The 24,793-nt window shown below is 39.7% G+C and overlaps 1 protein-coding gene across 1 annotated transcript in view; it reads left to right on the forward strand.

The window, feature by feature from the left end:
* Nucleotides 1-2,463: 2,463 nt before the first annotated feature.
* The window catches only part of LOC119002429 (antigen WC1.1-like), a 39,929-nt gene continuing 17,599 nt past the window's right edge, over nucleotides 2,464-24,793 (forward strand). Inside the window, exons 1-7 of the mRNA XM_037068350.1 lie at nucleotides 2,464-2,530; nucleotides 11,406-11,720; nucleotides 16,694-17,002; nucleotides 17,095-17,412; nucleotides 20,873-20,962; nucleotides 21,039-21,353; nucleotides 22,443-22,757. Of these exons, the coding sequence (XP_036924245.1) occupies nucleotides 2,464-2,530; nucleotides 11,406-11,720; nucleotides 16,694-17,002; nucleotides 17,095-17,412; nucleotides 20,873-20,962; nucleotides 21,039-21,353; nucleotides 22,443-22,757 (1,729 nt within the window). The remainder of the gene's footprint in view (nucleotides 2,531-11,405; nucleotides 11,721-16,693; nucleotides 17,003-17,094; nucleotides 17,413-20,872; nucleotides 20,963-21,038; nucleotides 21,354-22,442; nucleotides 22,758-24,793) is intronic.

Genomic DNA, 24,793 nt, shown 5'->3' on the forward strand with positions numbered 1-24,793 from the left:
AAATAAAACTATCACATTCAGAATGGCACCAAAAAGCAATCAATTTACCGAGGAAATAAATATCTATAATGATGAAAACTACAAGAATTTTGTAAAAACAATTTAAACACAAACAAGTGGAAAAGCTACAATGTTTATGTATTAAAATAATTAATATTCTTAAAATGTCCATACTACCCAAAGCCATCTATAGAATCAACACAATCCCTATCAAAATCCCAATGGCAATTTTTCCAAAAATAGAAAAAATAACCAATCCTGAAATTCATACAGGACCACAGAAGAGATAGAATAGAGAAAGCAATTATGAAAAAGAACAAAGCCAGATGCATTACACTTTCTGATTTCAAACTATTTTATATAACAATGGAATAGTAATTAACAGTATGGTACTATCATAAAAAAATGGACACAGAGGCCAATGGAACAGAATAGAGAGCCTGAAATAAACCCTCATGTATACAGTCAACTAGTATTTGACAAGGAAATCAAGAACATTTAAGGGGGAAAAGATATTCTCTTCCACAAATGTTGACAATATTGGATAACCACATAGAAAAAAACAAATTTGTATTTCTATTTTAAGTAAACTCAAAATGAATAATAAACTTTAACATAAGACCTAACATGACACCATCAAACCCCTAGAAGAAAATGTAGGGAAACCTCATTGACATTGATGCTGCCAATAAATAATTTTTTGGAGATGACACCAAAAGCACAAGCAAAAAAAAGCAAAATTCAGTAAGTGCTATTACTTTATGCTAACTGGGTGTTATGTTAAGTGAGATAACTCAGACAGAGAAAGACAAAGACTGTATGGTATCGTTTATATGCAAAATAAAAAACAAAATCAAAACAGAAAGTAGAACAGAAGTTACCAGGAGTTAAGTGGGTGAGTTGGGGAGATGTTCAAAGGTACAAACTTGCAACCGGTACATAAATAAATCTTGGAGACCTAATGCACAGCATAGTGATTACAGATAATAATGTATTATCAACCTCAAAGTTGTTAAGAGGTTAGATCTTAATTTTTCCCATCACAAAAAAGACAAGTATGTGGTATGATAGAAGTATAAGCTAACACTACTAATATTATTTTTAAATGATAATATTAGTATTTATTTTGTTGATCTCAAGAGTAAGATAAGAAAATTGTGTAAAATTTATTCCATTTTCAAACACTCTCATGAGAGCCACCTTCTTCATTTATTCAGAAATATGAAAAGAATGTGAGAGTGGACTGACTGGTTTATATAAAAATTAATGGAAAGTGAGGAAGAGGAGCAGAAGTGTTGAAAAGAGGACCCAGGATCAGAAGGGCATGCACTTTCTAACCACTGAAGAATAGATTGTCCAGTGCAAATTGCCATATTGTAAAATGGGGATTAATTTTGTAACCCATTTGTAATCTGTAGTACCACCATGTCTCAGGAAACTATAATTATTCCTAGGACAAGTGTCTGTTCTCATTATATTTGTCTTGGGAGCAATAAAGTCTCTGAAACAAGAGAAGGAAAGACAGACTTTATACTTATCGCCATCAACTGCTCTATTTTTTAATGAGGCTTTTAATCACAAATCAGAAATAAAGGAAGAGGAAAGCCCACCTTATGAAGCCAATAATCATGTCCCCCCGGTGTTTGTTTCACTGTTTTTTTTTTCCATTAACCTGATAACCACTTAAATTAAATTTATAGGGTTGGCATAGGTTCACAAAATCACACTGGTTTCAAGCGTACAATTGAACAAAACATCATCTACACACAGCATCATGCCCCCATCACCCTAAGGAAAGTCTCTTTCCATCCCCATTCCCAACCCCTTTTGCCCACCTCAATCTATATCCAAAGAAACCCAAAACACCTGAGAATTTTTATATTTCTAATTCTAATTTCCCGCTAACTTTACTTTTGGTTTTTCCTGTTAGATGCTTCTTGTTTCTTTGCACCCACAACATGTGACATCGAAGATCTAGACCAAATTAAACAAAAGTCATTTTTACTTGGTCCATGGGGTGGTAGAACTGTCCCAGAAACAGTGCATCTGACTGATCTCACCAGCTGTGCTGAGCCAGCCATTGAGCCAGACCTGTGGGGCGGAGAAGAAAAAGCCACACATATTTTTTTAACTATAGATTTACTGTATCAGCTTTGTAGGAGAGGGGAGGGTGGACAAAGTAGCCCTTGACATTAGAAAATCTTGTATCTCATATAAGGAGATATTTAAGATTCAGCATCTAATTGGTGTTTGAATTTCAGAAAATTTCCTTTTATATGGTCTGTAATTGCAGGGAAGATGTTAACTAGGGTTTCTATTGGCTGCTAGAAGATGGCGATGTCAGGCGATGGGACTATATAACCCCCTTCCTGCTGTAGGAGCCCCCATTAATGATCAGGAGGATCCTTGTACAGTTTGAGAAAGTTAAGATTGTTACCTGTATACATGAGGGTCATAACGACCATGAATGGACACTGCTTTCTCCAAGGACTTGCTTTTTTCCTCATCAGTGTCCTAGCAAGTGCTCAAGGTAAGTGTAGCCTCACTTCTTAAAATCAGCGGTGATACTGGATTAACTCTAACCATCTGGGGAGATGATCCCTGGGATTGTAAAAACAATGCCTCCTTACAGATCATTGTTTTTCACCAAATGTAATCTTTAGTGACAGTCAACATTGATTTTTCTCCTTTGGGGACCCTGCTTTTCAAGTTTAAATGTGAGACATTGCAGAGATGTAAACCTTGTTTTCAGATTGACCCAAATCTGAGTTTCATGCCTCTCAGACACCTGGAAGCTCAAATCACCTTCTGTGATGGATTATGGCTGACAGTCTACCCAAGGCTGGGTCTGTGATCTGTCCTTCCTCTATTCTGTATTATGTCTCTCTCATCTGGTATTTTGGTATGTCTGCTCTTTCAGCTAATAGATTGTGTGTGTGTGTGTGTGTATATACATGTACATGTGTTTGTTGGAAAGAAAGAGAAAGAGAAATGGGTGGGAGAAAGTTTGAAGAGTGTGTGAAGGTTAAATATGAAAGCAAGAATGTGTCTGCCCAGGGAAATCAACATTTTAGATAGGAATCCATACAACTCACACTCTCTATGCCAGACTGTTGGACTTGGTGGAGGAAGTGGTAGTGGTGGCGATGACACATGTGTGTGTGCATATGATGAGGGCAAAATGGAAACCTTCCTGCCTGTCATGAAAGCCCTCCCAATGTGAACTATAATTATGTTGCCGGATAACCCTGCACCTGCATCTAAGCCTGACTTTGAGATTCTTTATCTTCCCCACAAACCCACAGCTCTGATGTTTTTCTGCTTTACTGTAGTTTTTCCATAGCATTGGGTTCCTGGCAGAATTTTGCCTTCCTGTCTGTGATGTTTTCCTTTCCTAACTCTTGGATTGATGGTCCTCAAACCCCAGTATGCCACAGAGAGAAGTGATGCCAAATGTAGGTGATCACGGGTGAATTAATATTAGCATTGAAGGCAGAAGGGGAATGGAGCCTCAGAGACTTCAGGGTGTACCTCTCTTGGTCAACCTTGCCCTGCCCCACTGGGGTACATGAGCTTGTTCTGTGACATCCTAAAAGAGCTGCTAATTCAGAAGAATCCTGTGCTTACTAACATCCTATGGCAAATTTTCTCTCTTTTAGTTCTCGCAGATCCTCCATGAAAACTGGCCCCCATTGGGCCCCTGACTCAAGATATCAATGTGCGAGCCCCTAAAATGTGAATAATCTAGCCACATGCCTGGAGAGCTGTCTCTTATAGGTGTGGGCCTTCGCCTTTGGCTGCTTTTGCAATGCTCCTCAGCTCTCTATTCCTTCCTCTAACCCATCTTTCCTTTTTTTCTTTTTTTGAAAATAATTTATTTTAATTGTTGTTCAAGAACAGTTTTCTGTCTTTTACTCCCATCTTTCCATTTTATTTCAAACCCTTCCAGTCAGAAGTCTTTGTTTCTCTTCTTTGGGAAATTCTACTCCTCTAAACAGGAGCAAGAATTTCTGTTTCTCATTCCTTTATTATATTTCTTGAAACTTCCAGTTCCTTGGGCTTGGGTGATATGCTAATAAAGATTGGTTTTGATATTTTTTTATCTGTATTAAGGGCTTCCCATTATAGTCATGAAAATTCTCTCCTTAACTAAATTAGTGTGTCTTGCTTTGATGCCTACTTTCTTGTGATATTGATATAGCTACTCCACTTAATGATAGCATTTACATATATAAATACATTTTTCCCTCATTTAAGTTTCAACCTTTTTTGGCCTCCTATATAAGGTATCTTGCATATAGCATTTACCCTAATTTTGTTGTTTTATCTAGATTGGCTTTTGCTTGAAGTATCTAATCCATTTACATTAAATGCAATTAATGATATTGTTTGGTCAGTGTGTGCCTTTTACTTTTAATTGACCCACATGTTTCATATTCCTTTTTCTCTCCTTTTTTCCTTCTTTATATTAGACACATTTGTTATTATTCCAGATTTTGCTCTTTTTCTTTAATTTTTAACAGCTTTACTAGACATGGGGCTTTTTATATCTTAGGTTTCTTTGAGCTTCTTGAATATGTGTGTGATACTTTTCATTCATTTTTTAGATCCTCAACCATTATTTCTTCAAATAGTACTTCTGAGGCTCTATTTGTCTCTGTCTCCCTCTGTGTGTGTTTCCCCATCCCTCATCCTCCTTTTCTTCTCTCCTTTAAGTCACTAATTCTGTCTTAAGTTGTATCTAAAATTCTTTTAACCTACTCATTTAATTCTTTTTTTACTATTGATCAGTTACACTTGTCCCCATTTTTCACCCATTACTCTCTCCTGCCCTACCTACACCCCACTTCCCACATTCATTCCTCCCCTCCATTGTCTTTGTCCATGGATCCTTTATACATGTTCCTTGATTTCACCGTTCCCCTTCTTTTCCCTGTTATCCTCCTTACTCCTCCACTCTGGTCACTGTCAGTTTGTTCTTTATCTCCATAACCATGGTTCTATTTTGTTCATTAGTTTATTCTGTTTATTGGGTTCCTCTTATAGATTATATGGTATTTATCTTTCACTGACTGGCTTATTTCACTTAACATAATCTTCTCCAGTTCCATCTATGCTGTGGCGAATGGTAGAAGCTCCTTCTTTCTTTCTGCTGTGTATTATTCCATTGTGTTAATGTACCATCATTTTTTGACCCACTCATTTACTAATGGGCACTTAGGCTGTTTCTAGCACTTGGGTATTGTAAATGCTGATTTGATCATTGGGGTGCATAAATTCTTTTGGATTGGTCTTTCAGGATTCTTCCAGTATGATCCCAGCAGTGGACACTGGATCAAAAGTCAGTTCCATCTTCATTTTTTTGAGGAAATTCTATACTGCTTTACACAGTGGTTGCACAAGTCTGCATTCCCACCAACAATGGGCTAGTTTCCCTTTTCTCTACGACCTTGCCAGCACCCGTTGTTTGTTGATTTGTTTATGATGATTTTTCTGACTGGTGTGAAGTGATATTTCATTGTAGTTTTAATTTGCATCTCTCTGATGCCTAGTGATGTTAAGCATCCTTTCATGTGCCTATGGGCCCTCTGTATATTCTCCTTGGAAAAGCATCTGTTCAGGTCCTTTGCTCATTTTTTAGTTGGATTTTTGTTTTCCTGGTATGGAGTCATGTGAGTTCTTTATGTATTTCGGAGATCAAACCCTTGTACGAGGTATCATTGACAATTACATTTTCCCATATGGTTGGTTCTCTTATTATTTTGCTTATGCTTTCTTTAGCCATGAAAAAGCTTTTTAATTGTATGTAGTCCCATTTGTTTGTTTTTTCCATTATATCCCTTGCTTTAGGGGACATAACAGGAACAAGACAAGGGTATCTGCTTTCACCACTTCTATTCAATGTAGTGTTGGAAGTTCTTGCCACAGCAATCAAACAAGAAAGAGAAACAAAAGGCACCCAAATTGGAAAGGAGGAAGTAAAACTGTCATTGTTTGCAGATGATATGATAGTGTACATAGAAAACCCAATTCATTTAATTCTTAATTCTAGATATTTTATTTCCATTTGGCATTGTGACTTTGATTTTTATATATTTATAATTCTTCATTTATTTTTTCATATTTTTACCTTTTTCCTTCTTTCCTCTTTTTTCTTAAATACATAAGTCATAGTTGAAACCCTTATCTGCTAACTTCACCATCTTTATCATGGATTTTTGTCTCTTCTTTTTTTTCCATTTTGTTATTTCGTCACATAATCCCCTCTCTTTACATGCCATGTAAGTTTTTATTGAATGCTAGAAATTGTATATGGAAAAGTTAAAATACTCCAGGTATATAGTTTAATACATGAAAGGATTCATCTTCTGTTCTGCTAGACAGGTGGGGTAGTGGTGCTGATCACCAAAATATCTAAATACAATCTAGAACTGAGCTAGAATAAGTCTGGGTTACAGTTTTAGCAACACTCAGTCTACTTCTGATTTTTTTTCTATTTCTATGGCATGGAATCGGAGGGATCTCAGTTGAAAGCCTACATGTCTTGGTAGTTTAGCACCCAAGAGAATGAGGGAATATCTGCTCTGCTTTTCAAAATTTTTGACTTAGTCCTTTGGCCTCCTTCCCTTCTCAGTTTTTATATTGGGCAAACATTTGAGAAGAAAACCTGTTGTGTGAGAGTGGCCTGCAAGCCTCCAATTTTGTCACTCCAGCACCAGGTAACCCCCAAAGGTATGCTGGCTTCTTTATCCCAACAGGAGTCTTCTGCCTTGCTTAAACCCAGATTCTGTGCTATTAACCCATGAACTGAATTGAAAAATTCCCATAGCCCTAGCTCATGTAGTTCAGTGGATTGAGCATGGGCCTGCAAACCAAAGGGTCACTGGTTCAATTCCCTGTCAGAGCACATGCTTGGGTCATGGGCCAGGTCCCCAGTGCAGGGCACATGATATTTCCACATCATTGGAACCACACATTGATGTTTCTCTCCCTCTCTTTCCCCTTCCCTTCCCCTCTCTCTAAAAATAAATAAGTAAAATAATTTTTAAAAAGAAAAGAAAATCCTATAGAGAAAAGAAAAGCTGTAGATCCTTGGTAACACTAAAATAATCTCTATTTTTCTAGCATATGTAATCTATGTGGAATCCACAAATATCTAATACCTTTACATTTTTAAACATGTTTTCTAGGTTTTTTTGGATACCATTCATCTTCTCCTTCCAGTATCCATATTATATGGATATTATTATGTTTCATGTTGTTCTGCAGTTCCCTTAACCCCTCTTTATTATTTTTGAGGGTTTTTTTCCTTTTTTTTTTTTTTTTTTGCTCCTTCTGGGAGTTTTTTCCTACTTTGTCCTCCAGCTCACTGATTTGATCCTCTGCTTTGCCTTGCTTGCTTTTGATTCCTTCTATTCTGTTCTTCAATTCAGAAATTGTATTATTCATTTACTCTTGGCTCTTGATAGTTTCTTTGTCCTTTTTCATGCTGATAGAGTTTGCAGTAAGTTCCTCATAGTTTCCCTGTAGTTTTTGGTAATTCTCCGTGAGCTCAGTGAGCTTCCTTATAAAAATTGTTTTGAACACAATATCTGATAGTTGACTTGCCTCTATCTCATTTAGCAACTTTCTGAGGATTCCTCCTTCCCTTTCATTTGGAGATTGTTTCTTTGTCTTTCTATTATTTGTGAGACTCTTCTTGTTTGCTTCTGTGTGTTGAATTGATCTGTTTTGACTCCCTGAGTTTGTGGTGAGCTTCTGTGATAGGAGACCTGTGAGACTCAGTGGTGCAGACTCCTCGATCTCCAGAACTTGATGCTCTTTGGTGCCCTGTATGCCACTTAGGTTGACTCTCTGGATATAATCAAGTTTTGATTGTTGTTGGGTCATCCTTTGGTGGGTCCTTCCATCCAGCTGGTTGACTGAGAGTCATTCTGCCCACCACATCTTGTGTGCTGTTGTGCAGATGCTGCCAAAGCAAAACCATAAAGCTCAGGGAAAACACCCACACCCCCCAAAATAACCCTCAGCCCACAATCCCACTATCAATAGTAAATGAACCAGTATTAATAAGGGTGTAAAGAGATTAAGACTATTATAAGAAAAGACAGTGAATATGAGATAACTTACTGAAAAAAATTTGAGAGGGTAGAGGGAGGAGCACTAATAAGAGCTGGGATTTGGAGCAATGGAAGAGAGAAAGTAAAATTCACATCATGAATAAAAAAAGGAATGAAGAAGGTGGAATCAAGTATGAGAAGGGAAGCATATAGTATTGAGTTTGGACAGAAATTAAAGTAAAAATAAAGTGAGAGAGAAAAAGAAAAAGGAAGGGAAAAGGTAAAAAATAATAAAAATATAGGAGCCAAATTGGAGAGAAAGATCCACCACAGCACCATCAACAACAAATGAGCTAAAATTAAAATAGGTTATATGGGAATAAGAGGACAAAAAGAAAGAAAGAAAAGTTTAAGAGATGTCTAGGGGAATAGGAAGTGCCTTTGAAATGATAGAGGAAGAGGGAATGCTGAGAGTGAGGAATGAAAACCAGGCTAAGACAAGGAAAACGAAAATTTGAGACAAAAATAAAGAAGAAAAAAGGAACATAAAGAAAAATGAAAGGGCAGGATGAAAGAGAAAAAGAAAAAAAACAGGCTAAGACAGGGCAAAATTAAAAATTTGAGGTGAAAAAGAGTAGGAGAGGGAGTTGGTAAAATTTGAGATTTAAAATACAAAATTAGTGAAGATCTAGAGATAAAATTTAAAAAATGCAACGACAACTACCCTATCCACAACCAACTAGCAAAGACTGCTAAAGGTGGAGAGAGAACATGGGTATTTTAATAGCAGGGAAAAAGAATGTGAGATGACCAATGACATGAAAATTACTTTTGTGTGGCTGGACGGGAGAGAAATAGTAAGAGTGCGAAATGAGAACAAGTTGTAGCAAGAGAGAAAACAAATTTTAAAATGAAAATAATGAGAGGAAAGAAGAAACCAAAATGAGGTAAAAGAAGGTAGGGGCAAAATATGTGAATTGAAATAAACTACAGTATAAAATCTAGTGACTTAATATGCACAAACCTGATGGACAACAAATGAATGTTAAAAAGCTATGCAGAAAAGAAAATATCGAAAATCATGGAGAAGACCTCAGTGGATTTTGTCTCAGTAGACTCTAGTACTTACCACTGTTTTTCATTCTGGATCCACCTCTGGTGATGTCAAATGTTGACCCCATCTGAGACTTTCAGGGAACTACTGTCTGTGGCTGTCTCCTTCAGTTGTTAGTCTAGTTACTCTGCACTCAGCAGTCAGGCTTAAGCACCAGGGCAGAGTCCCTCCTGAAGTCGTCCTCATTCTCTCCTCAGGCATCTCTAGCCCACTCCTGTCCCCCACCCCTTTGCCAAAGCCCAGGGTAAGTGGCTGCAAATGAAAATTTGTGTTTAGTCCTTTAAATGGCTCTTTGCATCTCCAGCCATTCATCTCTGGCAGAGAGCAATCCTGCCAATTTTCACCACTAATTGTTATTTGTGTACTTTGGGGGCTCTGGTGCTCTTCACTGGGAATCCCACCTTGGGGTTTAGACCCCATTCTTCTTAGAGGGATCCAACCAGCCACTTAATTATCTTCCTAGTGCCGCCACCTGTGGGTGCTCAGCCAGGCCCTTACCAGTCAGGTTGTGCTGAAGTTGCTTCTGTCTGTCCAAGGTTATAGGTTTCTCTCTTGCTACTGTTCAGTTGTTCATTCTGGGTGATTTGTCTACAATTTATTTGTAATTCTAGATTGGTGCTGTGAGGAGGTTAGTGTGACTTCCATTTACTCCTCCGCCATCTTGCCAGATACAATTTTCCAGCTTTTTTGCTTGTACCCAGTAGGACCATTGGTCTGCTGTGAATACCTCCATTCTCTATGAAAACAAAATTTTTAGGTTTTAGTCTCTACTCATCACTTACTTGAAGTAAATTGATAGACATTATCTACCTTCTCTTTACATCCCTTTTTCTTGTGTAAAAACTAGAGAATAATAATGCAGTAGATCTGTCAAAATTGTTCAAGTACTTTCAGAGCAGAAATATACTATTTCTGCTCTGTGGTCAAGTTAGAAATACATATTTTCCCCTAGAGAAAAAAAATAACTCCATATTTTGAATAATAGCAACTTCTGACATGAAGATTAGATTTGCATGGGAGAAGAAGCAACATTATATGAGTCCAAGTGGAATGGGTGGTCAATGTCAATCAATATCATCTGACATCATCTCTCATGTAAGGTTGCCTAATCTACTCAGAGAAAAGTGTTTTCTATTTTTTTATTTTTTTAATTTATTTAATTATTTTTCAAGTACAGTTTTCTGTCTCTTACTCCCATCCCATCCCACCCCCGTGCTCCCCCCTCCCTCCCATTTTCACCCTTCTCAGTTGTTGTCCATGTATCCTTTATATATGTTCCTCTAAATCCCTCCCCTATTTCCCCTGAAATTCCCTCCCCTCTTCCCTCTGGTCACTGTCAGCCTGTTCTCTATTTCAGTGTCTTTGGTTATATTTTGCTTGCTTGTTTGTTTTGTTGTTTAGCTTTCTGTTAAAGGTAAGATTATATGGTATTTGTCCTTCAACACCTGGCTTATTTCACTCAGCATAATGCTTTCGCAAAACAGCGGGTTACAAAGTCAATATTCAGAAATCAAAGGCATTTTTGTATACTAACAATGAATCAGCAGAAGCAGAAATCAAGAAAAAATATCCCATTCGATATAGCAAAAACAAAAGGAGAGTATTTTTAAACTAAATATCCAGATCCAGATTCTGAAGCTTAGAATAATAATGGAAGTATTCTGGGGTAAACCATGGCCTGTCTCATGGTCTATTTTTCAGCTCAGAACACTGTATACCAAGAACATTTGTGAATGGGATAAAACTGATGGCTGCTACCTGAGACTTCTGATGAGCTCATTCCAGTTCCTTTCACCACTCTCTTTAATCTTATCCTTCTAGTTCTTGGGTCAATGAAAACAAAGTGTGTGTGGTTTATAAGAAATCCAACCAGCTGGTCACCCATTACAATGACTTTAAACTCATTTACTTTCTCAGAGTAGAAATTCTAACATTTTCTGTCTATCTTTTACAGGTGTTATGCAGAACTCTCAAATGAGAAGATGAACTCTGATAGCACCCAAATAACACTTCTGTCTGAGATGACTCACCCCATTATTTTCTGCTTAATTTTTTTGTTTTTGTTTTTCTTCTAATTTTCAACCCTATTACTCTCTGATTACTGCCATAGGAAACCAGACCCAGGTGTGATCCTAGTACAGCTCACCTGCTCAGGTGAATTTGTCCTGCAGGACCAGAAAACCCTCCTCTTTTTCGCTGTGTAAATATCCCATTGGCTTCTCTCTCCTCAGACAGTGGACAGCTTCGCCTGGTGGACGGGAGCAGTCGCTGTGCCGGCAGAGTGGAGATCCTTCACGAGGGCTCTTGGGGGACCATCTGTGATGAGGACTGGGACCTGAACGATGCCCAGGTTGTGTGCAGACAGCTGAGCTGTGGAGAAGCCCTCAATGCCATGCTCTCTGCTCACTTCGGACCAGGAACAGGCCAGATCTGGCTGAGTGGTATAGACTGCAATGGGAAGGAGTCCCACCTGTGGAAGTGCAACTCCTGGGGCTGGGGAGAGCACGATTGCTGGCACGAGGAGGATGCCGGCGTGATCTGCTCAGGTCTGCTCGGCACAATGTCCATTGCCTGGGGAGGAGACGGGAGCATTTGAGGATGAGAGTCTGAACCCTGGGGTCAGGGGGAGAGGCGAGTATCGAGGAAAGGAACAGAGGAGAAGAAAGCTTCCTTCCACTGTGCCTGAGCAGACATCTTGGCTGCAGAGAAGCCTTCAAGGCTACTTACTTCAGGGCAGGATTAAGATGGATCTGGCTGAACAGTGTAAAGTGCAGAGAAAAGGAGTCCCTGTTTTGGAAGTGTCCTTCACAGGGCTGGGGGCCATTACACCGCAATTATGGGGAGAATGCAGGAAGCATTTGCTCAGGTATGGTCAGGGCATTGTCCACCAGGTGAGAGAATGGCAAGTCCCAAAGAAGCTGGTGTCTGATCACTGGGGCAATAGAAGATGGACAGCTAGAGAATCTGAGACATCTACCCATCATCCCCAAGTGCACAAAATACTTGTGAATGATAGGATTTCTCTACTTTCTTCTTATTGTCTCAATTGCTATTCTTTCCTTCTTTGGTAACAAAATAGTTCATTCTAGTATTATCTCGATTAAATTCAATCTTTATGATTTTTTAAAATTTTACTTTTTTAAGAATGATTTTGTAAGTGATTTTGCAAATCACTACACACATTCCCTTTGCATAGTGAGCCAGCCTAACAGAGGGAGGGTCAAGAATGAGGATGTACTTTCCTGGGTTGAAGTCTTTCTGTGTATCTAATGTAAAACACTGTTTTGGACTAGATTAGTAAAAATAGAGGCACGGAGGCTATCATTAAACAAATCAGAGAGGAATTTGGGGATTTATGACAAATTGCAATTCTCTTTTGCAAATTCAAGCCTACATGTTTGTAGTCTTTGGCCAGTAGAACCAAAGATCTTTTGAAGAAATGCTTTGAGTCATAGGTTCTCAATTCATTGTAACACGAAAAGATCCTTCATTTTTTTAAAAAAACATCTGTATAAACTCAAACTTTGGAGGGACACTTGCACTGGCAAATCAGTGGTGAAGGTAATAAAGTATTAATTTGTGTCTTTTAGGTAAGAATTATATAGTTTTTACTTGACAACTCAGTGCATTTGGAGGTTTATTTGATACGAATGGCAGTAAAGGAACAAACAATTTATGAAGAAGGAGGGAAGGGTTCCCAGTAGCTGTGGGTGGTAAGAATGGCAATGGGATCTTCCAAAGGACACATACGGGGTTCTCTGAGCAGTAATAAGAGTCCAGGGGTGGTATAGAGGAGGCTCTGTGTACCTTTATGTGAATTCTGTGTGGCTGGTTGTAGGGATTGAAAAGAATGAGTTGTAAGGTGGACTCAAGGTTGACCTAGGGAAAAGGTCAGAGTGATAGAAATAGGATCCCAGGGATTCTAGTAAGTGGAATTTTAAGTAACTTGCCTAAGGACACAGGATATCTTTATAGCAGGACACCAGACAAGGACAGATCCTACCATAATTTTCATTCAGCTTTGGGTGAGGTTGATTAGTACAAATCCCTCTGAAGAAGCAGTTTCATTTTCTTTGTGCTAGCCGGGTCTCTCATACATTTAGCAGAGGTCTTAAACCTGTGTACTCATGTTTATCCTCCACTAGAAATAAAGCCCTACAAAGATCAGAACATTCTTTTATTGTAATTTCCATTCTTTTATTGTGATTTACCTATCAAAGTTCCTGAAATATGGTGAACTCTACAAAGATGTTTGTATTTTTGAATAAAATAGACTCTCAATATTGTCTTCAAATACCTTTTTCCTATCTAAATATCAGACCTGGGCAGTGGGTTTAGAGATGCCTCATTTGAAGCCTCCCTTCTCTCTCCCTTTTCATCATTTGCCGATCCGAGACTCCATGTTTGCCTATTTCCAGGCCTCCAATGTCCCACTCTCCTTGCTCATTGCTGCATCCTGATGGAAAGTTCATGCTGACCACCGCTGGCTTTATAAGGGAATGCACAGCCCAAGGGCATGGGGCAAGTTTGGTCTTAAGAAGACACTTGGGTATTTGTGGGTCTCTGAGTGGCCAAATACCACAACAAATGGAGACATTTCCCACATCTCAGACAACAAGGTTCTCTGTTTCCATCAGAATTGTAGGATCCCGGATTGAAGGATAGGAGCTAGACGGGTGCAGGCATAGGTGAGGCTGAGCATCAAAAGACTTCAGAGTTGTTGATGTGCATGCAGATGAGTCACAGCTACAGGCAGGATGGAGAAGAAAGCGTTGGCCAGAAGTGAAGTAATAAAAACGGAACCGAGACGAAAGATGGTGATACCCAATTTGGTCATCCTTGCTCTCTTGCTTCTCTAGATAAATATCAAGACAAAATAAAGCTATAATGGCAAGAGGGAATATTTCCTCTGGCATAAGGAACCCTGAGCACAAGCTGAGATATAGAAAATTGGGGATCTCCCAGACTCAGTCACAGGTGCAGAAAGAGTAGTTTCCTAAAGACCTGGCCCCCTGAGATCCCTCTTGTAACTCAGGTGGATGTCTATTTTGCGAACAAGCTAAATTTGGAAAATGGAGAGAAGAGGAGAGGTAAATCACCCAGGAGAGTGGGCCATGATATACATGCTTGGCAGTGGGCCTGAAGGGGGGTGAGGTGTTGTACTAACCAGGGACGGGGGGATGGCATTGAGAGCACAAGGCAGGCTCAGAGGAAGTGAAGTCTGGAGCCAACAGTATTCCTCAATTCTGCAACCTTGAACAAGTCCCTCTTACGATAAAGCCTCCCCAGATTCTGTCCTCTCTGGCTTAAAATAAGAGCATAGTGCTTGAGGATCCCAGTATTATTTGTAGCTTTTAAAGCTTGTTGATCTTTAATCTTACCCCTGAAAGAGTCCATATTTTGCTTGGTGTGGGCTTGGGTGCCTCCCTCCTTTTTAATTCCAGTAGAGGTATGCCCATATCTCTTCATATTTATGACTCAAGATGTGAGCACAGCTCTCTACCGTGCAAGACAGATTTCAAATTTTAGGTTTTTTCCTAACTTTCTATTTTTGTTGTGTTGGTACTTTGGGGTTTCTGTAGTATTAGGTTAAGCATATTAATTCTAAATTCAGTATTTCTTGATAAAACTACTTGTCCTCTGTCATTTCTTCTGCTTAGGCAGGTTTTTGGAAATGTGTCCTGACATTTTTCAGGTCAGGTCAGGAAGACCAGTTTTCAGTGAAATGGTCAAGAGCTGGACAGGAGCTCTCAGTGCAAGCCCAGTATCTACCCTGAAAGTGTCACTCACTCTTTCTTCTCAGATAAGCGAGTCAGAAGTTCAGTGAGAATCTCTATGTCAGACAGATTCTTCCCTCACCCTCAGAAACTTCACTTACCTTCCCATTAACATAGAAATAGCACATAACAAGTAAATAGTATCAGTGGTGAGTTCCAATATTATTTTACCTCAGATAATGGCATCTATGGAAGTACTCAATTATTAAAACTTCACTTCTCACTAGCAATACCAGTCTTGCACAGATACTAAAATCTCCTTACCAATCCCAGACTAATGGGAGGACTTGTCACATCACAGCAGTGAACCACTTCAGTCAATATGAAAATGTAGGATCATGTTAGGCGATATGCTGAAGAAATGTATGTTGGTAGGGGTGCCCCAGAATGAGTCTTTGTTACAATCAGCCCTTTTTCAACAGATACAGATGTATGTATATGTGTGTGTATATGTATGTATACACACACACATATATATAAGTTTAATATAGTCATATAAATTATATATATAAATAAATTTATTTTTTCTCTTGGTACTTTATGGTTTGGTGGTAGAAGGTCAGAGCACTGGTGATACAATGTGTTAAAAACTTGTTCACTTTATTCCAAATATTTTTATCTTTCAACTATACTATAGTGTTTGCAATTTGGAAATCTCCACATGATAGCTTGTTTGGTCTCTGTTTCCATGCTTCCCTCTCCTTTTTTACAGCACGCAGGCTTCTTACTCAAGAATCCAAGTAGAAGAGGGATATACAGTTAGAATATAGATAGGATTAATGTACCTCAATCACTCTTACTCCTTAATGATTGCTAAGATTCCCCTGTCTGGGAAGAAAAACCCAATATGAAGTGATCAACAGACTTAGCTGTCTTACATATTCCTCCTGAAAACTCACTGTCTCTCAAGTTCAGTGGTAAATCCTAGGGTTCAGGAAAGATGACTAAAACCACTCACTCCTTTTCCTGTGGGTCTCGGAGCTTTCTTAACATCCAAACTCATCTTTGGACAACTTCTTTCACACCAGGTCACCTAAAAGATTCTTGGAATTTTGCCATCAAAAATTATGGGAAAAATAAAATGTGAAATCATAAAAGTGGACTGGTTATATCTATATTCCCTCCCTTCAGCTACAAGTACGCCTATAGTTTGGCATGCACTCATGAATCCAACCCTCATGATTTTCCCTATCCTCAGTCACTTGAAGGTTGGCTACTGAGATAAAGCTGCTCAGAATTCTAGCCCCAGAAATCTCAGGATACCTTTCTAACCTTGTCTGCTTAATAGACCTCAAATCACTGGAATTGCCCCATCTGGGAAGAAAATTCCCAGTACTTTTTTATACTATGGGTTAATTCAGTTATTTATACCTCTGCACCCAAGTTGAAAGGGCTCTACAGTGCAATTTCCTTGGGCCCTGTAATTGCTAGGCCACTAGGTACAGAATTCTCATTTCTTTTTCTTTTTCTTTTTTTTTTACTTTTATTTTTATTTAATTCTTGCTCAAGTACAGTTTTCTGCCTTATATTCCCAGTAGAATTCTCATTTCTAACCAACTTCAAAAGTGTGCATTTCTCCTCAGAAACTTGTTTATGAAAATGCAATTCTGACAATAATTGTCACAATCCTTTTCCACGTCCCACCACCAGAAAAGTAAAACTTTCACACCATTGTCTATGACACATTTCCAGTTGCCAAGCCAGGATCATGGACACTAAACTGGGTTTGTTTTTTCTCTCAGGATTTGTGCGTCTGGCTGGAGGGGGTGGACCCTGCTCAGGGCGAGTAGAAGTGCACTCTGGAAAAAAATGGACTCCAGTGTCTGATGCGAACTTTACCTGGCCCACTGCCCAGGTCATCTGTGCTGAGCTGGGGTGCGGCAAAGCAGCATCTGTCCTGGTGGGTATGCCTTTCAGAAAGTCAGGTGGATGGGCGTGGGCTGAAGAGTTCCGGTGTGAGGGGCAGGAGCCTGAACTCCAGCTTTGCCCCAGAGTGCCCTGTCCAGGAGGTGCTTGCCAGCACAGTGGGGCTGTTCAAGTTGTCTGTTCAGGTGAGATGAGAGCAGGACTCTAACCTCCTTGCATACTCTGTTGAGGTAAGAAAAACATGAGATTTTGATGAAATCCTGTTTTCTTTTACCAGCATACACAGAAGTGCGGCTTATGAAAAATGGCACCTCTCAGTGTGAAGGACAAGTGGAGATGAATATTTCTAGCAAATGGAAAATGCTCTGTGCCTCCCACTGGAACATGGCCAATGCCAATGTTGTCTGTCGTCAGCTCAACTGTGGAGTTGCCATCTCTACCCCAAAAGGAGCCTACTTTGTAGAAGGAGGTGATCAGATCTGGAAAGCCCAATTTCACTGCTCAGGGACTGAATCCTTCCTGTGGAATTGCCCCGTGACTGCCCTGGGCATTCCTGACTGTACCCATGGGAACACAGCCTCTGTGATCTGTTCAGGTAAGAGAAAGAAAAGGGCTACCTGGTACTAAGGGTATTTCTTGAATGAATGTCCCTAACAGCAGAAAGTTGGAAAAGTTGCCTTCAAAGGTAAGGTATTTCGTGGTGAAATATGGTTCTTCTCATTGTTCAGCCATCTTTTTTGGTCAATGCAAGAATGTTAAGAAGAATAATATTTTTCAAATAAACATTCTATTTAAGTATGATCACAGAGAATATATAAGTAGTAAGTGTATACCTCAGTCATGTACGCCACCCCAGGTTAATAAAGAGAACATTAAAAGCACCCAGGAAGTCACCTTCCCCTTCCACCATTCACTCGACCCTCCCTCCTCACCAATCAAGACCACTTTTGTAACTTCTACTACATAGAATATTATTGTCATTTTTTAACTTTATACAAAATCATGAAATGTTTTCTTTTGTGTCTATCTTCTTTGACTCCACATTGTGTTTGAAATTCATTCATGTTATTGTTTAAGCAGCACTTTATTCATTTTTATTGCTATAGAGGATTCCATTGAATGATCACATGACCACATATTGATCAATGCAACTGATGGTAGATTTAAGTTGCTTCCAGTAACCTGAGTATTACAAATATGGTGTTGGGAATTACCATAACAATAATTTTTGGTACAGGTATGTATATTTATTTTGTGTGTTTGATCCCTGGCGTTTTATTTTTACTCTCTTAATGGTATGGTGTTCTTTGTTGAATCAGGTTCTTAATTTCAGTGAAGTGTAACTTATCAACTATTTCCTGTACATTTAGGGTTTCTTACATTCTTTTTAAGAAAACTCTGCCTACCTGAGGATCATAAAATATTCTCCAAGAGTATCTTCTGAAAGCTTAATTATTTTTCTTTTGCATATGATTGTCAATCCTTCTAGGGGATTAATATCTATGTACCATAGATACATAAGGGTCAAGTTCCACAGTTTTTCATGGATAACCAATTGACTCAGAATATTTTCCAGAAAAGACATGGCACATGTTTGAGGTTACTATGACTAAAGATTTTATACACATCCATGTTCAAGTCCTTATTCAGACAAACATTTTTAATTCTATTTAGTAGAAGTTAGTTAAGGACAAACACTTCTCTTTTTATTCAGCATTCTAGATAGCATAGTAAGTGTCCTAGTTACTAACATGGACTAACAAATTTTCCCAAAAAACTCAACAGCTGAAAACAAATACTACGTGTCATTTTGCTCATGATTTCCTGGGTCAGGAACTTGAGAAAGACTCAATTTGGCAGTTCTGTGTTGGGGTCTCTTATGTGGTTTCACTTAGATGTCACCTGGGGTAAAGTCATCTGAAGGCTTGACTGAACTGGAAATCCAGATGGCTCCCTTACATGGAAACCACCTGGTACTTCAGCTTAACAAGACCACCTGCATATGGCCTCTCCAACATGACAGTCTCGGCAGAGTCAGACTTCCCGTAAAGCAAATATCCTACATGAAACTCGGGGAAGCTACACGGTTCTCCAGCCCGAGTTCTGAGAATTAAGCAGTGCTACCTTCACTGCATTTTATTGCTTACAAACAACTCACGAAGGTTTGCCAAGATCAAGTGAAAGAGATATGGACCTCACTTCTCCAAGAATGCATTATCAAAGATTTTGTGGAAATGTTTAAAAAATCATCACAGGTGTATTAAATATCCCACTGTGTGCATTTTCTAATTCCTGATACTTTCAGTTTTATCAATTATTGCTTTATAAAAATAGGACTTAGTTACATGAAGGTTAGGCCTTTTCACCATGTTTCTTGTTCCCCTTTTTATATTTTCTATTATTCACCTTTCTGTGCTTTATTCTATATATTTGCCTCTGATCTTCTGTTTTACTGTTTCTACTATGTGCTAGTCTAATGTGCTGGTACATTCATTTTTTTTAAGTTCTGCTGACTTTTGAAGTCTGGGAATTTTTATTTGTTTTTTGTAATAACTTCTCTGCCAAGATATGCATTTTGTCATTTAATTCTATGAACATTTAATCACGATTATTTAAACTCCTTGGCAGGTAACTCCAAGCTAGATGCCTTGTGAAAATCTTTGTAATGTTGCCTCTTTTTCTTGGTTTTCCATGAGATCTCTTTCACATGGAAAGAATTTTTTAAATGTCAGGCACTGTTGATAAGAGTTGTAGAAATCCTCCAGAAAGCATTTTATTTTGCTTCCTCTGGGGACCTGATTTAAGGGTGGATTGCCTTATTTAAAAGGAAGTTCAGTGATTAGCTGAGCATCACTTCCTGTGAGGAACATTCTTAGTTTACTTTTCCTTCTTTGGTACAAGGATTCTGGTTCACAGGCATGGTTGTCCATGGCTTACCCTGAATTACACTTTGTGTTCCCCAAACACTGTGAGTCTGGCAAAATCCCTGCTGAGCTGTTCAGAGTCTCAGCTATAACCTTTGAATGGATGAAGTCCTCATGAGGTAAGTGGCTCACCTCTGCTCTTTACTTCTTTTTTCTAATTTTTATTTATTTTTGTTGTTGTTCAAGTATAGTTGTCTTCATTTCCTCCCCTATCACCTTCCCCCACACACCCACATCCACCTCTCACCTTCAATCCTATCCTGCTTTGGCTTTGTTCATGAGTCTTTTATACACGTTCCTTGATGACTTTCCCCTTCTTTCCCTGTTACTCTCTTCCCCTGGCTACTCTGGTTACTGTCAGTTTGTTCTTTATTTAAACGTCTTTGGTTATATTTTTTGCTTGATTGCTTGTTTTGTTGAGTAGGTTTCATTAATAGGTGAGATTGTATGGTATTTGTCTTTCACTGCCTGGCTTGTTTCATTTAGCATAATGCTCCCCAGTTCCATCCACGCTGTCAAGAAGGGTAGGAGTTTCTTCTTTCTTTCTCCTGTGTAGCATTCTATTGTGTAAATGTACCATAGTTTTGATCCACTCATTTACTGGAGGTCACTTAGGCTGCTTGCAGCGGGACATAAAGGAAAGAATAAACAAATGGGACTCTATCAAAATTAAAAGCTTCTGCACATCTAAAGAAAACATTAGCAAAATGAAAAAGGAACCAACCATATAGAAAAATATATTTACCAATGATACCTCGGACAAGGGTCTGATCTCCAAAATATATAAAGAACTCACACAACTCCACTGCTCATAACTCTTTTCTCACTGCTTCAATCCTAAAATTGTCACTGCCTTGGTAAGCTCTACAACACTTTCAAAGAGTACTAATGCATGCCAATTTTTTTTCTAAACTCACTTTTCATGCAATGTTTAGCTTAAAAAAGAAATCATTTTCAGAGACAGAACTCTCCATAAAGAAGGTGAACTCTAATGTTATCACATATTAGGTAATACTCGAATATTAACGTTGCTCTTAACTTACAGCTTTCATCTCAGACCCCATCACTAGGTTATTATGAAATTCAAGTTCCTGCTCTTCAACCCTACTAACCCTCTGATTGTTTCTGCAGGAAACCAGACGCAGGTGCTGCCTCAGTGCAATTCCTTGTCTGAACCCGAAGGCTCTGCACCCTCGGAGGACAGCGCTGCCAACTGCTCAGGTGAGGGCTCCCACAGGACAAGAAAACCCTCCCCTTTTTCTCTGTGTAAATGCCGCATTGGCCTCTCTCTCCTCAGACAGCAGACAGCTCCGCCTGGCGGACGCAGGCAGTCGCTGTGCCGGCAGAGTGGAGATCCTTCACCAGGGCTCCTGGGGCACCATCTGTGATGACAGCTGGGACCTGAACGATGCCCAGGTGGTGTGCAGACAGCTGGGCTGTGGGGAAGCCCTCAACGCCACAGTCTCTGCTCACTTCGGGGCAGGATCAGGCCAGATCTGGCTGGATGACGTGAACTGCACAGGAAGGGAGTCCCACCTGTGGAAGTGCCCTTCCCGGGGCTGGGGACAGCACAACTGCTGGCATAAGGAGGATGCCGGGGTCATCTGCTCAGGTCTGTGCTGCACATGGCCCATGGGCTGGGGCGGAGGCAGGGCCCTAGAGGATGGGAGTCCCAGCTCTGACAGGTGTTGGTGAAAAAGGACCATCGAAGAGTAAGTGTCCTTCCACAGGACTTGTCTGTCTAGCAGTTATAGCAACTGGTGCTTTCCTTTCTTCCTGCAGCAGCTGGGGTTCTGGGCCTCCCTCCTCAGTAATAAAAGCCATGCTTTACAGAGTTTCCATTGAAAACAGGGCTTGCTCTTCAGTTGCTTATTGTAGCAAAATCTTGAGATCCTACTGATACTGTAATTAATTACCACATGGTTTAAAACAACACAAATTTATTATTTTATAATTCTCTACATTAGAAGTCTGACAAGGGTCTCACTGGGCTGACACCAAGGTGTCCACAGAGCTGCACTGTTTCTGGAGGCTCCAGGGAAGACTTCCTCTCCCCGGCTTTTCTACCCTCCAAAGCTGGTGTGCATTCATTCCGGGCTCCATGCTCCCTTTTTTTCTTCAGACAAACAACTTTGCCTCCCTCTGACCATTCTTCTTTAGCCACATTTCCCTCTGAACTGAAGCTGGGAAAGTTTGTTTTTAAGGGCAGTGGGTCTAAGGATGTGATTAGACTGAACTCACCTGGTTAATGTGTGATAACTCAGGTTAGTCTCACCATCCCAAGGTTCTTATCTTAATACTAACTAAAGAGTCCCTTTTGCTATAAAAGGGAACATTTCCCAAGTCCCATGGGGCAGGATGTAGAAATCTTTAGGGGTCCTTTATTCCACCTGCCACCACTATCCACACTCCCTTCCACACCCTGTCAGAGGTTTTGTCGGAAGCAGGGTTGGGCTCTTCTGCTTGCAGAGGGCCCAGGCTGGTGTTCCTCTCTGTTCATGTTCCACTGCATTTTTGTGGTAGAGATACACAGACGCAAAGGGACAAAGTCAGGGAAAAGACACAAATTTCAGTCTTGCCACTTAGCGGGTGTCTCCTCAGCAAAGTCAGAGACGAGTATTCACATCCTCTAGGAGAGAGAAAGAATGCAGAGCTTTGAGTGGGCCTCTCACTGTGCCCTGTTTCCTCCTTTCACTTTTAGAATTCCTGGCCCTGAGGATGGTGAGCGACGACCAGGAGTGTGCTGGGTGGCTGGAAGTTTTCTACAATGGGACCTGGGGCAGTGTCTGCCACAGCCCCATGGAAGCCATGACCTTGTCCACGATCTGCAGACACCTTGGCTGTGGGGACAGGGGGACCCTTGACACTTCTGTTAATTTTAGGGAAGGCTCTAGACCCCGGTGGGTCGATGGAATCCAGTGTCGGAACACTGATATGTCTCTCTGGCAGTGCCCTTCTGACCCTTGGAAATACAGTTCATGCGGTCCAAAGGAGGAAGCTTACATCACGTGTGCAAGTATTTACTGTCTGTTTCTATGTGTCCATCCCACCCCTGTAGGATGCTGTTAGTGATATTAATATGTTCAAATCTGAGAGAAGACATTAAGATGAGTGACTGTCAGATGAATATGATTTAGTCCACATGTTGCAATCTGGGTTCAAAGGAAAAAATGAGAAAACCTGTGATCACAGCAAATTATGTGAAAAATATCAGAAAGATAGGCAAAATCATGTGGGAGCACTATTAATACTCTGATAAACTTTCTAAGGAAGTGCTAACTAATTTGGAGTACTTAATAGATTTGCTCAGCACCTTAATAGAAGTAAGAGGTGGAGCAGAGAATCAATCCTGATTGGTTTATGTCTTAAATTTATGATATTTTACTCTGAAATGCATCTATACCACTTAGACTAGTTCTCTAGTCAGTCTGCTGGTTCATAGTAAATGAGTGCCTGTAAGAACAAATTTGTACTTTAAGTAAGAGGACAGTGGAGAGAAAAATTATAGTCATGGCTCTCACAGAGCTTACAATCCAGTGATGAAAACGCTCACGAGGCAGAAGTTTCAAGTGTCATGAAAAATGAGAAAGGGCTTGGAAGCATGTAATCGGGGCAAGAGAAGAATCATTTGAATGGAGACCTACAAAATCAGTATGAGTTTCTCAAAGGAAGAAAGGAGACAGATCATTTTGGTCATTGTAAATTCTGAGTTGGGATAGGACATGGAATATTTGAGGTACTGAGAAAATTCCGTCATGGCCAGAGCAGAAACAGGGTACAGGAGAGGGGTACAGGAGTGGCAAGGGATTAACTTGGGATGAAGAACAAAGCGAAGACCTCTCTTAGGCGGTACCAATGAGAACAATCCTATTAAAAAGTTTTTGTTTTTGTTTTTGTTTTTGTTTTTTTACTTCTTTGTTGCCATATCATGGGGAACTGCTGGGAGGTCCGTGGCCTCATTCCCCATATTTTTCTGCTCAAATTTGTCTCTTCTAAGAGGCCCTCAGTATATTGGTCTTCTTGGTTGATTATTCATCTCCTGGGAGTTTCTCCTTTACTATTGTGTACATTTACACTCTCTCATTCCATTCTCCCAAAAATTTTTGCAGAGCCTGATGAAATTTGAAGCCCAATCATTCCCTTATACCCTTAATATTTCCTTCACTTTTATGTTCAGATCAAAATCTAACTCTTCCATGAAAATACTGATTTTCCTATCATTGGGAGGCTGTGTGTTTCTCTTCCAACACACTTTTCCCTGTGTTAAGACTTGGATTAGACATGCTCCTTGCTCTCAGCTGTCATTTTCAACAATTCCTCTTCTGTGTTTCTTCTCAACATCACTTTACATTGACATTGACACCATGAGGCAATTCCACTTAATACTTCTGCCTGTTGCTATCATCACCCAAACTTCTGCTCAGTGCTCCCCCACCCCCCACCTTGTCCACTAAAGACTGAAGCATCAGATTCACCAGGTTCTTCATTCATATGTTACTCCTGGAACCATCAGTAGTTACTTTAATATACTTAAATGCAACTAAGGCAACAATCCTGGCCTCTCAGTTTGTTAAATTCCTCATTTCTAAGCACCTTCCCTTCCATCCAACCTCTGGCTATGCATACCCTACCAACCATCAGTAACTGTACACCTTGAGATCTTGACTTCTTGATTCCATTCTCTGGTCATTGATTCTTATCCTATGGCTCACAAACTTTAATGATCCTTTTCCAACAATTTTGATCATCATGGAAATGCCCAGCTTTTCACTGTTGATTTTTCTTATGTTTCTTCTCCCCTCATGTCTTCACATTTTCCTTAGCCAGATTAGATAATATGATCCAACATTATAATAATTTTCCTGTAACTACATTCAACTCCCTTTCCTCCTCTTTGTCAGTCTTAACAGACACACACATTAGGATGGTTAGAGTCAACTACCTAACTACTCTTTGCCTGTACTAGATTAATAAGGCAAGAAAAGAACACACAGCATCTTCCTTTCAACACATTTACCAACTTGTGATCTGTGCACAGCCTTTCTACTTGGT

This window comes from Sturnira hondurensis, unplaced genomic scaffold (genome assembly GCF_014824575.4).
Source record: "Sturnira hondurensis isolate 20B ecotype Veracruz unplaced genomic scaffold, ASM1482457v3 Scaffold0017436, whole genome shotgun sequence".
Classification (NCBI taxonomy): domain Eukaryota; kingdom Metazoa; phylum Chordata; class Mammalia; order Chiroptera; family Phyllostomidae; genus Sturnira; species Sturnira hondurensis.